At 34.1% G+C, this 17248-nt stretch overlaps 1 protein-coding gene and 2 long non-coding RNA genes across 9 annotated transcripts in view; 2 read left to right on the forward strand and 1 right to left on the reverse strand.

Annotated features, from left to right (window-relative positions):
- Positions 1–17248, reverse strand: part of LOC126866591 (uncharacterized) — a 210347-nt gene that overhangs the window by 10531 nt on the left and 182568 nt on the right. For 3 of the 5 annotated variants that reach the window (XM_050620394.1, XM_050620398.1, XM_050620397.1), the window contains exons 5-6: positions 16584–16646; positions 16385–16519 (exon numbers count right to left, since the gene is read on the reverse strand). In XM_050620394.1, the coding sequence (XP_050476351.1) occupies positions 16385–16519; positions 16584–16646 (198 nt within the window). The remainder of the gene's footprint in view (positions 1–16384; positions 16520–16583; positions 16647–17248) is intronic. The other 2 variants (XM_050620396.1, XM_050620395.1) reach the window with 2 other exon arrangements.
- Positions 9–5864, forward strand: LOC126866612 (uncharacterized). Of its 3 annotated transcripts, none has more exons than XR_007689968.1 (3): positions 9–173; positions 342–3635; positions 3803–5864. It is a non-coding gene; the product is annotated as an uncharacterized LOC126866612 (long non-coding RNA). The 3 variants fall into 3 exon arrangements; XR_007689967.1 differs by lacking the exon at positions 3803–5864 and having other exon boundaries at positions 342–848; positions 1710–3528; XR_007689966.1 differs by lacking the exon at positions 3803–5864 and having other exon boundaries at positions 1710–3528.
- The window catches only part of LOC126866607 (uncharacterized), an 86703-nt gene continuing 75445 nt past the window's right edge, over positions 5991–17248 (forward strand). The window contains exons 1-2 of the long non-coding RNA XR_007689961.1: positions 5991–8314; positions 8729–11262. This is a non-coding gene — a long non-coding RNA (uncharacterized LOC126866607). The remainder of the gene's footprint in view (positions 8315–8728; positions 11263–17248) is intronic.

Genomic DNA, 17248 nt, shown 5'->3' on the forward strand with positions numbered 1-17248 from the left:
TTAAAAATTTACGAGAAACGACGCATCTCGTTCCAGCAGATTGTGTACATTTCTACGATAATTTTAATTAGCGACAGAAGGATTGTTCGAGTCGCAAATGGCTTCAACGTAGAACGCCTTGATTTTGATGCGGATAATAATCGAATTTCCTGAATAATACCAATCCACAAAAAGTAAGCAATATTTAAAATAATATTAACTACGTTACACGCTATTTAATCAGCCACGGAAAAAGAAAAAAATATTGCGAAACAAAGAGCAGAAATAAAATACACTCGATATAGGCGAAGCTGAATTGTGTTGAAAATCAAAATGTTTAAACTAACTTTTCTCGGTTTTAGGTCATTATAGGTAGGTAGGTTTCTGCACAAAAGAGTCCAATTATCCATTATATGAACAGTCTCAACATTCGGTGGAATAGTTTTCAACGCCTATTTAATATGCTAATTCTTCAGTACACTAATTCTTTACTAAATATACAAGCTATTTGAAAAATTTTAGTACAAGCGGAAAGAAGCTTCCGAAGATTATCTCCATTTAAAAAAAGCTGAATTTGAATATTCGTTAAGAACGTACTCATCTCCTGCCCACAAAGCTCCACAATTTTCGGAACACCTTGTACATATTCAAACGTTAAATTTCACAAATTCAAGTTAAAACATCTTCTAAACTAAAATAACTTTTCCACACAAATAAGTTAACTTCTTTTTTGTAGGAAATACCTATATAAACTATACGATTCCATTAGAAAAAGGAAAAGCGTGTCACCTTCGTATGACCTCTACTTAGCTGTCTACAAAAAAGCTAATTACACCGGATTATGTCTGCTCCGATACCATACAACCTCTGTTCGTAACATCTTCTCGTATTTTCGATACTTAGAGAAGTAATCGCGTGTGTGTACTTAAAAAAAACATACCATGTATAAAAGTTTCCCAAGTGGCGATTTTCTAAGTTTTCCGTATAGTAGCCACTGTGCGTAACATCCGTAAAAATGCGATTAATTTCTATCGAGCGACACGTGCGATTTCGCTACCAGGATATTGGAAAATTTTCTTTTATTCGAAACGAATTTGACAGTCGAAAATCGAGCAGCTTTGACGGTTAACGAGAATATCGTTTACGCAGCTATACAGTTAATCGCGATAACGTTGTTATCATATTTATATCGTATTGCTGCGTCGTTTAGGATGGCGCTGTTGATTTTCACGTATAATATCGTCAGGGGCGTGTAATGCAGCGCGTTAGGTTACGTAGATGCATTTGACGAGTCCCCCAGTCCAATTAAGTATTCAATTTCGCCTATCGATTTCAATTTCTCATCCCTCGCCCTCGACGACGATGTGACTCGGCCGTCGCCTTCACTTTCCCGTCGAAATAATCATCGTCGGCTGGACGAAAAAGAAATTTCATCGCGGTCTATCGAAGTATCGTTGAAACGTAAAACGTAAAGTCGTCCGTTCTTTGTTGTTTGCTTTCGTTGCGGTTTCTTTGGCGCTTCAGAGATAATTGAGAGATAGTGGAACGAGAATATCGTGGAAACGCGACAATTGTCTTGGTAGATTAGCTTTGTTCTCGCTGACAAAACCTTCCTCGCAGAAAAGGAATATATACTTATTCGTTTCCTTATGATTTATATTTTTTATATTATTGATTTATATTATTGATATAATATTTGGTACACGAAATCATCACTTATATTTTTCTAGGCAAGCTGGTGCATGTGCAATTGAAGAGTCATTTAGATTAGTCATAAGATTGATAAATCGCTAGCAAAATTGTGAGATGCTAAGAAATATGTAAAATCAGTTCTCAGTCCCGAGGCCTCCGAGTCCTCAGTTCTAAGAAAATATTTTCAAAAAAGAAGCAGCTACTGATCAACTTTATCAATATAGGTAAGGCGCCACTAAAATATAGTTATCACGTTATACACGTAGGAAATCATTAGGTCGCTACGTACATTCTGTCTACCTCTTCCTTTTCCTTTTGCAAATACAAAAGCATCCGCGATATCGTCATAAATAATAAGCGAAAATACGTGATAAATATTTGAAATCAGCATAAAGTATTTTGAAAAATCAAATTCGTAGGAGATTCAGTGGATAAAATTAATTTTACGAATTTATGTTATATATAATTCGTGGATGCTTTGGTGGATAAAATTAATGTTAAGAATTTATGTTATAATACGATATATAATATATTTCTAATATAAATTTCTACATATATTACATATAATATAATTCTAATATTAATCTGTATTTGTACACTGATCCCTCAACTGGTATACTCAATCGCATTACGTTTAATGACATTACTAGTAAGTCATTGTATATGTACGTTTTTTTTCTTTTGTACTGACAAACTTTATTTGCATTTTCACTTTCATTCGCGTAAATTGAAGGACGGGTGTGTATATCCCGGTTGAGATGAATTATTCTTCTCTACAATATTTACGTTTAATATTTACATACACAATATTTACATTAATAGCAGTAAAATATTAGCACTAAAACACACACGGCCATGTCATATTGATACTGTCTATATCTCGGTGTTTCCCAAATGTGCACCATAGACAATTAATCATTCCATAAAATATCTGCAAAAATTTCATTCGAAAAACACGTTAACGTACGCGTACTCGAATTACGAGATTCTTTTTGCAAGGAGATTGGTCATACTGTTGTAGAAAAATAGCAGCTGGAAAACAGGATAACAATACCCAACATTTCTACGCGTTCACAATGTCGAAGAGAAACTGGTACTGTTGTTGGTAACATGCTCCTCTGCTTCACCTAACCCCTTTTCATTCTTTTTACGAAGCTGTATGGGATCGAGGGTACATTCAAATAGAAAGTTTAACACACACGAGTAGTTGACAGTAAACGTTGACGAAGCCGCAGTTACTATTAGCCACGATCATGTCGATAGCCAAGGGATACAGTGAATGGATGCAGCTTTGCTTGCGTGCACGATAAAGCACAAGAGGTATATTAGTAGATTTTGAACAGTATCAGTGTACTATATCAGTGTGGAATATAATTCTGAATAAATAACGAAGTACGAGCACTTGTACTACGCTGCATTCACTGTACCATCGATACAGCTTTTGTGTTTGTTATATACACGGAAATCATTATGTCTTGGAAATGAACGCTCGAAATAAGATTCTGAACGCTGGCGAAGTTTATTGATTCGTACTCTGAACATGTACTACGCGTACAGTGCTGTGAATAATTGCAGACTCAAACGTATTTTCCGCATTATTTCTTCGATATTTCCAAGAAACCATTGTTCATGTCTGAATATTGTTCAGTGAAGTTGTGTTTGTAAAGGGTAGATTGAACGCTATGGGAAAGGAAGCAATGGTACATGGCGAATTATTGTCTTTCATTGGCGAAATAAGAGACAAAAGACAATTTTTCAGCGAGACTGGAGCGACTTTGAAGCTTTCAAAATTTCCGGATAGAATACGAAAGTTTACAATCAGAGAAAGCTACCTGTGAAAAATATCGCGCAACTTGGGCGGATATTCGAAACGGAACTTTAAATAAGTTAGCGGATAGCGTGCTTGGCAGATTAGTAAAAGTAGTTAAAAATAAAGGAAAATCCACTAAATATTGAATGAGAAGGTAACGAAATTAACATTGAGTTTATATGTGTTCAGAACGAGAAATACAATTTTAGAAGAAAATTTAACTGTTTGCTGTATCTTCTGTTTTCTTTCATATTGTAATATGAAATTATATAAGCGATTTCACTGATTTTTGTTTTAATATTACAACAAACTTCAAAATAGGGCTGTGTTTATAATCAGTCGCTGTACATCGAACACAAATGCGTTCCTCATCCACAACATTACAAACAAATTGTTCAGAGTAAACCTGCCAAGGATCCACAGGAACCTATAAGGAATCATCATACATAAAGGATGGATTTTTCATAATAAAAACGCGAAGGATATAAGCAAAACGTACATCACGTGTCTAAGAATTATCTACTAGATAAAAAAATGAATAACCTAAATTCTTCAGCGAAATTGAAAATTTATTAAAAAGGAAATACAGCCAGTTTTTCGGTCAAAATATACGCCGTTGTTTTCTATAATTTCAAGTCATGTTACCATTTTAATGAAGTCCATCGTGGAGAAATGTCGCGTCTACGACAAGTGCCAATCGTCGTCGAGTCATATTTGTGTTTCATCTACTAATTGGAAGTGGATATTGGATAACGCGTATTGCATCGATCAGAAATAATCTAATAATCCAAAGGAGGAAAATGTCTAGCGAACATACTGGCTGCTGCAACGTTTCCCATCCAAGATTTGTCGTGATGTCTTTTGTGGCAGAAGCACTCGGAAGAAGTTGTCACGCAGTAATTTCACAGAACGTTTTGCTTTGTCAATACGCTGTCGATTGGATTCTGTTTAACTCTTTGAGCGCTGCGTTGTCCGACGTTAAGCGTGCGCCGTGGGCTGCGTATTTTTTACGGAACAGCGTAAGTTGAGCAGACTAAATTTTCATTGCAAAATATTAGGTCATCCCATAAGTTCGTGCCGTTTTTCGAGCGGTTATATATGTTATTTTTTTTAAACACCTATGAATCATTGTCTTAGGTATTTTCAGAACATTTGACATCTCTTGAACTGTCAAACTTCGTGATTTTTCAACAAGATCCCGAATTTTATCTTCGTCTGTCTGAGGAGGACGCCCGGAGCGTTCCTCGTCTTTTAAACAGAAATTCCCAGCTCTAAAACGTTGGAACCACTTCCTACAGGTGCGAGATGAAAGCGCATTTTCTCCGTAAACAGCACATATGTTTTTCGTGGCAATTGTTGCAGAACTTCCTTTCCGAAATTCATATAACATGAGATGTCGAAAATGAATACGCATTTCACTCATGATTTTTTACTGTTAGAAGTCACTGTGTTCACTATATTACGATCTTATACTCACGAAAATCTGCTCTAGCCTGTTCTCGATCAGCTAAGCTCAAGTGCATTGGTCCTTTATCGCCGTATGTTTATAAATCGACACATGAAATGTATACACAAAAGTCGGCACGAACTTATGGGATGACCTAATATATCGATTGTAACTAAAATAAATTATGTAGTGAGCTCAAAAGCTTTAATAACCATTTATTTCATTAAGCAATAATAACATGAACGATATAAAAGTTTGAAATTATATCTTTTAAATTGAAAATTTAATAATTTTGTATTGTATGGTAAATATCAAAGCAGGGTTCAATACATAAACCAATGTTACATTTTTTGCATTCGTAACACGAGTCAGTCCTGCGATTATGTTTCGTGCAAACAGCGCATCTTCGTCGTGAAGAATGTTTATTATTTTCTTTAGTTATGCAGATGTAGGGAAATGCCTCTCCATTAACCGAAATGGAAGGTCGTCCAAATGAACTCTTCCTCTTTTAGCCTTCACTCTGTGTGGTGGGTACTTTTGCAAAATATCTTTTATGAGAAGCAGATGAAAATTTTTCAAGTATTCCAGTTTTATTATTAGCATTTTTCTAAAGAATATATGCACTATATATAGCAAGGTCTAAGAGGAGGACAAAATATTTTTTATAACCATTTTGTGCTTTTTCAAAAGCAGTGAAGTGAAATCAAAATCATATTGATTTTATCAACTGCGTCCATCAAGGCATTGTAGTCTGCTACACACTTTGGTTTTCGCTTTGTTTTGCCAGTTTGATAATTAATATCTTTTGTTTCAACGAAATCATCAGAATGTGAGGTGGATAACATCCATACGTCTTTTATATCACGCTTATAGCGCTCAAAGGGTTGTAGCGGCACATGAGTAGAGGACAATTCAAATCATATTGTTGTTTTGTCTCGGAGTATCAAGATCGTTAGGATACACGTAATGTAATAATAAATAAACTATAACAAAACAATGTCGCTGCTAATTATCGATCAATATCTACGAGTTATCAGCGAGAAATTATACACTGTCTTAGCGAATACGTTTGTACGAACGTCTCTCGACATTATTTATATCTATTAATTTATTTAATTATTTTAAATATATTTGAGAGGTTGCAACAGCAAGTTCTCGTTATCCTATATTATAATCCTCTACAAGTCCTCTACAGGATTAAAGATATTTTTCCACGATCCAAATCATTCAGATCGAAACGTCTTAAAGTTACAGAAAGCAACGACAAACATATACCTTGATCGAACAACTTGCGATATTTTTCTGTTAACAAGCTTTGAATTTTACTTTGAAATATTTGTATCACTCATTTATATCATTGATTTTTCTCTAACGATTTTATTTCGTCCCTTAACATTTCCTACCTTTCATTAATAATTTACTGGAGCGCTGTTACATTGCCGAATAAAATACTGTTTGTTACGTCACGAGGCTTACCACTGGCTGTATTTTCTAACCGTCGCTCGCGGTCCTACAGCGTTGCAGGCAGACCGTCTTATCTGCCCGCCGGATCATATACAATGTATCGACGAGAGCATAGTTGTCGCCAAGCAGCGAGCTCTAGAAACTTCGATTTTTGACCGTTACGTTTTTCACACAAGAAGAGGCATACGTGATCATAGACGCGAGCGGTGGCGTGACCCGAGCATAGTGGGGGTCGTCTTCCAAATGAGACAAAGGAATAATCGAAGGGCGTTCAGTTCCTTCTGACGAGTCTAACGTGACACTTCGACAAATCTGACGAGCAAACGAATTTATCTAGAGATATCGCAAAGTCGAGTCAAATTTCTGTAACAGATTCATCATATTATTGTAAAATATATTATTCTATGTTAACCTGTTAATACAGTGTTACATTCATTAAACCACCTCTGTTATCTTAACCGAAACAGGGGAACGACTATTTCGCGGCGTCGATTAACATAATCGTAGCGAGAATTTACGCCTCTCGCTGATGCGTTTTCCTAGCGACCGCGTCTCTCCGCGAACGGTCGTAACACTGTTATAAGTAAATAACAAATAGTAATAATTCTATATGAAATAATACCAATAGTAATAACAAGATAAATAAACCAACATTGGACTGTTAGCAGAATAAATTCAGCGTCAAATCAAATCTTGCAATTCGGAGAAATTGTTCTTATTCGGACCGACAATATTCGAGATCCAAATATTTGATATTTCAACTGCAACCAAAAGTCAATGCAAATGGCTGTAAGGTTAACGCATGCAAATTAATTCTACAATCATGAACATTCGATGCATCCTAATTTCCTTCCACCTTACTTCGATAACAATCGTCTTCGCTTTGGTCCATCTTCAAAATACATAGTCTTCGGTATACCAGATATCAATCTGGTTTCTTCGTACTTTCTTTCGATTCGCTGTTACTTTTCTCTTTTTTCGAACGTGCGCGTATCAGATTCGTTAAAATTTCCGATCCTAGGTCAATGATTTTTCATTTATCGCATACCCTTTCTATATACCGTTTTCTAGTATCCACTCGCAGCGAACTGTGTTTGCTGCGTTACGGTATAGTGATTTATTTACGGTGCATCGATAATGCTGGAAAAAGGAACATCAGGCGAATATATAAGAGCGAGTATGCGTCTCGCTTCGCTTCGATGGCTTTCGTATTTTTCCTCTGTTATTACGGACCACTTCACTCTAATCGAAGCCTTATTTCGTAGCGAACAATACGCGGAATATAAAACTGCGGGTGCAGAACACGATGCATGTGTTGAGAAAAATATTAGGTTGGTATGATCACTAGTTCCTACATGCAAAGTTGGTACGACTTCTAACGACTCTCTTTTGTTTTGGCGTCCGCCATGTGTTAATTATCTGAGTGTATCCGGTGTGTTCATATGGCTGGTGATGAAATACAGAATATAAAAACTGAATCTGTGCGAATCAATAAAATATCGAACTCCAAAACCTATTTAATAACAGCATGGAATGGATATTGTACAGATCGTTTCAAAGAGTAGATATGGCTATAGTTTATAGACGAATATGAATATGCTATGTACGTATTTATGCGTCAGGTTGCCTTGTAAATTGATGTAGATTCTGCTGCTCTTGTTAAAAGTACACGAATCGTAAGGAATGTTCTATGCAGGTAGAATTTAGAAGAATTTCATTTGCTATCCGCGTGACAAGAAATTGTACGAAAATCTAATGGCTGGTAAGATTTGGATTTATCGTAACAAGAAGCGTGAACAAATTGAGAGTTTTGTTATTGTTAAAGATATGCTCGCCAGGGACTGACACGTGTGTCCAAGAATGAATTTTTTTATTTAATTTAATCTACAGCAGATATCGTAAGATGTACGTAAGAGATGTAGGTAAGTTCTCAAACATCTGCGTTACTATTTTATGATAGATATAATCACAGCTGATACAATAAAAACGTATAAAATTACGTGATTTACTTTTACTGGTAGGATTCATTTTTTAGTAATCATTCCTAAAAATTAAAGTTCAGAAACCAGACAGTTTTACGATGTACACAGTTTCGTATATATCGTAAAACTGGTTACATTTTTAACACTGATCAGTCTTAATACAAACACACAACAAATACGGTATACAGTATATAAATAACAATAAACATAAATAAAATAAAAATAACAGATAAAATGAATAAATAGAAGTGAAAAAATATATGTTTCAATGTAAAGCAATTATATTGTTCGTGCTAGTAAGTAAATATCATATGTAAAGTATTCTATCTAAAAAACCGACATCTTCCTTTCTAGCACATGCAGATGGACGGCTTGGTGTGTGATTACCGACAATCATTTCGCCGACAAAATTTACATCGACACCAGTTTGACTGACACCAGTTTCACCCACATTGTTTATTCGCCGACATGTACAAATCACCGACAATGTTTTCGTCGCGTTCGTTTCACCGGCACAGAATTTTAATTTATATACAGGGTGTTCACTGTTCACGTTGTTAGATCGTTTTTCTCGTAAACGATAAGAGGAATGAATGAATGGTTCAAAACGAACAACATATTCACAGTATTTTTTTCGCAAGCGTAAAGATCTGTGTACGTTTTGCATACGTCGAATCCTCTCGTCATTTTATGAAAAAACCTACAGTGTTGCGGATATTTGTAGACTGAAACACATTTTCTGCGTTGTTGCTACAAGACTGATAGAAGAAATAAGAGACAAAGTGGAAACTTACAAGAAAATTAACACTGAGTTTACACTTTTTCACAGTCAAAGATTCAGTCTCGCTATCGTGAAAAATCTAAAAATGGACTTGAGTTTATAATTATTCACGACACTGTATGTATTAGAGAAATATTGACTGCGATCGATTAGTTTGGAAGATGTTTTCACTCCAATTTTGTCGCATACCATATGAAAAAGAAGGAAAGACGAAGTACTTTTGTATTTATGTTTCCTTTGTCTTACATACAATAAATTTTACAAAATTGAAAATACAAAAAAAGAGAAAGAGAAAATTCTACAAAGTTAAAATATCAAAATTAAACCGATCAGTTTTCGACTCTGTTGCTCTAATATCTTTTTTAAGGTTTCCATCAAAGAAGAAGGTTTCTATTTAAAAAAAAAAAAAAAAAAAAAAAAAATGCAACTGCGTAAGACACACGCGTTTTTTGCACTTGCGTGAAAGATATTATCGCGAATATGTAGTTCACCTTGAACCATTCATCATTTTCCTCTTTCATTTTTCCTCTTAATTTCACTTATTGTTTAGGAGAAAAACATTGGGAGCTAATCAATCTTGAACAGTGAACACACTTTATATATTTGTATATTTTCGAATATCATAAAAAATTAACGAATCTGTCAAAGAAAAAGATAGTTTTATCGCGTGACTTTGTTGATTATATATAAGAGAAAAAATAAAAGGAAATACGGTAAAAGAACGATAAGATAGTAATATAGTTACCAATGATCACACATCAATCTTAAATGTATAAATACGAGAAATGAAATATCTTCCAATATTATTAAAAACTAAATGGAAAAAATAACCGAGGAAAATAATATTTTTATCGTGTGAATTTGTTGATTATACATAAGAGAAAAAATAAAAGGAAATGTGGTAAAAGTACGATAAGATAGTAATATAGTTACCAGTGATCATACGTCAGTCTTAAAAGTATAAATACGAGAAATGAAATATCTTCCAATATTATCAAAAACTAAATGGAAAAAATAACCGAGGAAAATAATATTTTCATCGTGTGTCTTTGTTGATTATATAGGAGTGAGAAAATTGAAGGAAACACGATGGAAATGTAACAATCTTGCAGATGTATCGCTACAGGTGTACTATCTGGCAATAATAAATGCCTGTTATATGCACAAATACGCAATAGAAACAACGATAACAGATGTTACCTTTTTATTGCCTCGTGGATTCTCATGCAGCACAAGCCGTATCGGTCACGTAAAAAATTACAAGTATACTAGTGCATATCATTGAAGAAACAATCCGTATTCTACAGCGAGTTGCGCATACAAACCTACCTACATACAAATTTGTATTTGTTGAAGCATCAATACGTGACTGAATTTTTCAATGAATTGCTTTATACCTCGTACCACGAGAATGTACGTATTTGAATTTATTTCTATAAAACACTTTACAACCACGTGAATATCGGATTGAAGATACGAGTATCATGATTTTATTACTATAGTTTGAAACAAGGCAGAAACGTTAAAATATTGAAATATATACACAAATATACATGTATATATATAAGATATATTTACTTGTAGTGAACATTCTGCAGTTTTTATGTGTATTTCCGAATTGATTGAGGTATTTGTCGAAGTGGGTCTCACTTCTAGGAAAACTCTACATTTTCTCTAGTGTTTAGTTTTTTTTTTTTTTTTGGAAGTAGTTTACAATCAATTCTCATTGAGAATTATAAGTAAATTATTCTGGCGTGGTATTATAACGTGAATAATAAATGATTATCGTATGTTTGGTTCTAGCTGAATCTAATGTTTAAACCTAGAGGGTAATGTGTCCTTAGCCTGCGGATCTGATCCGTCGTGTCGAGTAATTGAGTAACTAGTAGGTTTTGGTGGCTGCTAATTCTTATGTTATATCTATTACTGAATTTGGATATTTCTTCTTTAACTGTAGGTATCTTAAGGTCGCGACGTATTGTTTCATTGGTAACATACCAAGGTGCATCTATTAAGGATCTTAGAGCTTTTGATAGGAATCGTTGAAGAATTTCTATGTTGCAATTACTCGCTCTTCCCCATAGTTGGATCCCATAGATTCAAACAGGTTTTAATATGAGTGTTTAGTTTTTGGCACAACGATTCTCTTTACAGCGGCTTCTTTCGTCTCTATTATATGTTGGCAACTAAGTGATTGCGGATTTTGTCATTAGGTGGTATTAACAAAATCCGCAATCACTTAGTTGCCAACCCAATAGTACCGCGAAAAAATCGCCGACATGCAGACAACGTGGACGATAAAGCGCAAAAGCCGAAATGGTCGGACAACTTCCGACCCTAAGCCTAACGGCTATCAATGTATTTCGCTATCGCAGTCGTTGATCGTTCAGTTAGCCACCGGAGAGTGAAGAATGAAGAGTCGTTAATCGAGAGTTGTGATATCACATTACTGCATTAAGTTCAAGTTAAATAATCATCGTTTTCTGTTTAATCTACTGTAATAAATCCATCTATCAATACATTATCATACAGGATAGAAACCAGTGGAAATGGTAATTTCTAATATTTCTGAATAAAGAATTTCTATGATATATTCATTTGCTCTTGCTTTTGCGTTTGCTCTCTCTATTTTGAGACATAAAACCTCATCAGTATTAACGTAATTTCGAGATTCGTGTCCCATTGCAGTACTAACGCAACACTATAACACATATAATACATTCATAAAAATTGTCTTGTGTAATAAAAGTAATCAAACAATTTCGCGAATCACGATATTTTATAGAAAATTAGAATTTATCTTTCACAGGTAAATTATAAACGAAAAAGAAGTTTGCAATTTCAGAATGTAAAAGTTACAGATGGGAATATATCACAGCAGAGATACGTGAGAGAATTATTCATGGCAAATTGATTGAATTGAATTGAATGCCTTGAGAAGTCTGCTAAATATAGATTTTCTGGTATTTTTACGGTGTGAAATATACATGGCGAAATGTAATACCTTCTTTCGGAAAGTTAGAAGCGTGTAACTTCGTTTTAAAAATAGTTTTACCAATGTTGCGAGGGTACAGGAAAGCTTTCACGTTGCGTCTTACGCTTTAAAGTTGGAACGGATGAACTTTTACTTCTAGCTCCTAACTTTACTCAAAGGGAAAGCTTTCCTAGGATTTATATCGTTTATAAGAAAGTGCCCATCAAGTATAAATAAGAAGTTTCTTTCAGAAGACACGAATATTTTTCTTTGCTACGCCACTACCTACTTCGAACTATTTAAAAAGTAAATAAATGCGATAAAATAAAAATCTCGTTTACTCTACTCGTAAAAGCGAGGTAAAATAAAAATAAATTTCCTACGTCTAAAGTAAATCGCTTGTCCACTATTTTTCTTATAAACATCTTATTTATTGCTTCAGTGATATTTTTTTTCGATAAACTCTAGGTGTAGACTATATATAAATTCCAGACGAGTTATTCGACTTTCATTTATTATGGTGTTTTTTCCTTTCAATTCATCACTTGGACAATTACTATAATCTTTTCATAGAACTTTACGTTGTACTTGATGGTATCAACAAGTGTCGACATTCGAATAACTCGATAACTTTGTTGCAGAGAAATTTCTAAAAAAGTTGCCAACAAATTACTATATCTGATATAGCTAACACAGGACGACGATTCTCTGATTAGAAAAGAAAGATCAGCTGATCTGACACATTGTTACGATATAAAATATGATACCGCCTGCATTGTGGACGTACGATTCCTTTGATATCGTTGTATCGATCACGCTCTTGTTTTCACTTCTCACATATGCATATTGCATACATAAAAACATAGTGATCGCACCAATGACAGGTTTCCATATTAGGATCTCTAGCGAATAAATGGCATTTAGTTATACAGGGTCGTCTAAAAATCGATGCTCACGATTTCTCGAACGCTTCCGACAGTCGAGCAATTCGTATAAAAGAAACAAACAATTATATGAATGTCTTTAACGTTCCTGTAGAAAATTAACTACGACGAAATTGGCAAACAACTGTTGAAAGGATACTAAATATATCATTTAATGATGTGATACGAATGAAATGCTATAATTAGTACCCACGTAATTTTAAGTCAGTTGATCTCCAATTTCAAACTGCGTCGCATGTGTAATTTCATTTTATTGTTAAAACATAGAAGCTTTCTATTTATTGCAATTATTGGATGAACATTTAAGGCGAAGTTGATTACGTTTAATGCACGTTGATTATAATTAATTCTGCGTAATTTTAAGCTACTTGATTTCCAATCTCAAATTGATCTTGAAATTGAAATTTAATGTAAGCTCTTTGTCCGTGATAATTGTTAGATAAACGCTTAAGACGAAGTTGATTATTAATTAATACTCGTTTAATTTTAAGTCAATCGATCTCAATTTCAATTTCACATTGGTCAATTTCAAATAGCGTCGCACGTACAATTTCATTTGATCGTTAAAACGCAGAAACTTTTGATCCGTGGTAATTACTAAATAAACGCTTAAAGCGAAGTTAATTACGATTAATGCGCGTTGATTGTAATTAATTCTGCGTAATTTTAAGCTACTTGATTTCCAATCTCAAATTGATCTTGAAATTGAAATTTAATGTAAGCTCTTTGTCCGTGATAATTGTTAGATAAACGCTTAAGACGAAGTTGATTATTAATTAATACTCGTTTAATTTTAAGTCAATCGATCTCAATTTCAATTTCACATTGGTCAATTTCAAATAGCGTCGCACGTACAATTTCATTTGATCGTTAAAACGCAGAAACTTTTGATCCGTGGTAATTACTAAATAAACACTTAAAGCGAAGTTAATTACGATTAATGCGCGTTGATTATAATTAATTCTGCGTAATTTTAAGCTAGTTGATTTCCAATCTCAAATTGATCTTGAAATTGAAATTTAATGTAAGCTCTTTGTCCGTAATAATTGTTAGATAAACGCTTAAGCCGAATTTCATTATAATTAATACCCGCGTAATTTTAAGTCAGTTGATCTCAGTTTCACAATTTGACACTGAGCAATTTCAAATTGCGTCACAGGTACAATTTCATTTGATCGTTAACACGCAGAGACTCTTGATTCGTAATAATTATTAAATAAACACTTAAGGTGGAGTAGATTGCAACGTAAGTAGAAGAAACATGGCACGAACGTCTAATTCATGGAGGTAAGTAATCTTGATATACCGTTAAGAGTACGTACACTTCACTGGCCACGAGTCGAGCTTCGAGTTTGCACGTGGCTAATATTCTAGCACGTGGAATGCGGCCAAGCTATCGAATAACCAAGTACAATCAACGTTAACGACCGCGTGTACGATGTAAGTAGACTTCAATATAACAAATTACCGATAAATCTACGTCCTCTGGTACTGTAAAGCTAAGTGGGAAACATGTCCACTGATAAACCGTGTTGTCAGTATTTTAAGCCTACCACGTTCCACGAATTTTTACATTTTTAATCTTTTTCTCATTTTATCGAACGAAAAGAACTTGGAATATTGTTAACCTCTTAGGTACAGTTGAATTTTGTTTCTTGTTTCTCGCTGTTGTCTTGCTGGTTGTTTCTCTGTACGGCAGAGATGGACGAGAATTACGTGTAAACGATACAGCACTGCAATAAGCTTAAATAAATAAGGAAGGAAGCTTTTTTGATAATTAAATTATAATTTTTCTTAAAGGTATGCTGCATATAATTTAACTTAAATAATTGACTTTAATAATTAATATTACAATTGAGTGTGATATATTTTAAAGCATTGTACGACACATAGAATTTGTCACAATTTTTACACTCATAGCGCGACAGTGTTTTCCAAATTGCTGTTCGTTTTCTATTTTGAAGCTACATTTTGAGACGGAAGATTCTAAAAAATTATAAAGATACGGACCGGCATGTTAAAAAGAGCATCTAACAATGCTTTAACATGCTAACAATGCTATATTTATTTTAACGAGAAGCAACAATTGATACCTGACACTGGCGTATCAAAAACAAAAACTATATATTCTGTCTGTATATCGTTAACACTGTCATAAAATGTTGTGAGGGCAAAAAAAGTGTGCAGCAAGACAAATGAAAAAGATCATTTAGTTCAAACGGAGCGAATGAGTCAGTGAAGTGAGCCACCATAGTGGCGCGTCGTACCTAAGAGGTGAGAAGATGTTCAACCCTTTGAACTTCATTGTCGAGTAACTCGAAATTAATTTTTTTCACAGATACTCCGTGTCGTACTGGATATTTTTAAATTGTCAGGTTAAATATGTATTATATTTGGCAGTATTTTTTTGTACTTAGATAAGCAATATTACATATTCAATGTAATTAGCAAAAAAATTGTTTAAATTGCTTCCTATCAACCAGCTGTTTGATAAAGTACATTTTAAATAAAACACTTAAAACGATAGAGAGTTGTTGAAAAGAAAATTAGAAAAGAATTAGAAGTTCAAAAGGGATAGCACAAGACTGAAACGAGAAATCCTGCATACAAATAAAACTTTGTTCATATTTTGTCCAAGTTGAAGGTATTTTATAATGTTAGAAAAATAAAATTAGCTCGGAAATAACCGAAAGAACGTAGGAAGGTTAATAACTTTACGTGTTATATTTGCCCATAGATCTCCAACTATTAATATAACGTTACACATTTTATGCTGATATTATACTGATTAGATTCATTCTATTTATTAGAAAATCTGATTCGTAGTGAATAAATTGCACATAATCACGATAAGAAATCATTTAGAAACATTTCACAATCAAATCAAATAATAATAGAAGTAATAGCGACAGGTTGCTGCGGTTCTCGAATTTTGTATATTCCAACGTCGCTTTAGAAAAGAGGTTTCTAACATTTGAAGAATGTGCAAAATATTAAAACATTAATATCAAAACTTTTTATACTTCAATAATTCCTTACGCGCAATTTTTCCATTATTTTCCATATTTTCCTCGAGTATACGTGGAAAAATGGTAGAAAAATACGACGATTCGATGAAAAATGCCGCATTTGATAAAATACCTGCTCAGCCATAATGTTTAAGTATCTTGTTGGATATCTTTTAAAAGTTGGGCTTATCTCACACATCCTACGGGCATAGCTATTCCTCGTGATGGAAGCGTTACGCTCGAGTAAAGCGATATTTATTGAACGCGCCGTGGCGGCGAACGAAGCAAATGAAGAAAAATTACCTGCGTTGCGGAGGCGGCGTAGGCGTTCTTGATAGAGGAAAACTGGCGACTTCCCTCGTCACCGACAGCGATCGAATCGATCCGAATGTTTGGTCCGGAGATAAATTGGCACCAACACTTTGCACCATCCCGCTACTGAAACAGATCGATTCGCTGACATCAATTAAATCCGTAACGTAATAAGAACCTCTCAACTTACTTGGTCGTATCAGTTAATAAAGGATCTTTTATAACACAATCATGTTGGCAGCCTTGTATTCCGCTGATGTCGTGCAATAGGCAAAAAGTAACAAAACGACGATTAAAGTTTTATTTTACAAATTCTGGACACGTCGTGTTTAAAGTATCTGTACGTGCCTATATATTTAATCAAATTATGAAGAATCAAGGAAGAAAGTCTACAAGTCAATGTGTAATCTTATTTATGGTACATATAGTTAACGAAGCTACGAAAAGTCAAAGAAGAAAGTCTGTAATCTGTCAATCAATCTTTCGATGTATCCTTTATTTATAGTGTAGTATAGTAAATAGTATTCATAGTACAGCATTTATAGTATACATAGTTAATGAAGTTACGAAGAATCAAAGAGAAAAGTCTACGAATCAATGTGTATCTTATTTATAAGACTCGTAAGAATAGAGTTTCGATGGAATTGCGATAGTATCAATTCCCTTTTACGTGATCGGCATGAGCCAGGCAGCGAGACTAACTGAATTCAATTGTACAAAGTATAATTATTATATTCATTCACGAGAAAGCGCTTCGGTTGGCATTTTACGATGAAACTACAACGGGGAAAATGATGTAAAGGATTTATGTAAATCAAGCTTTTGTTGTGTAAATGTATTTATGCAAATATGGAT

Source organism: Bombus huntii, chromosome 6 (assembly GCF_024542735.1).
Source record: "Bombus huntii isolate Logan2020A chromosome 6, iyBomHunt1.1, whole genome shotgun sequence".
NCBI classification, from domain to species: Eukaryota; Metazoa; Arthropoda; class Insecta; order Hymenoptera; family Apidae; genus Bombus; species Bombus huntii.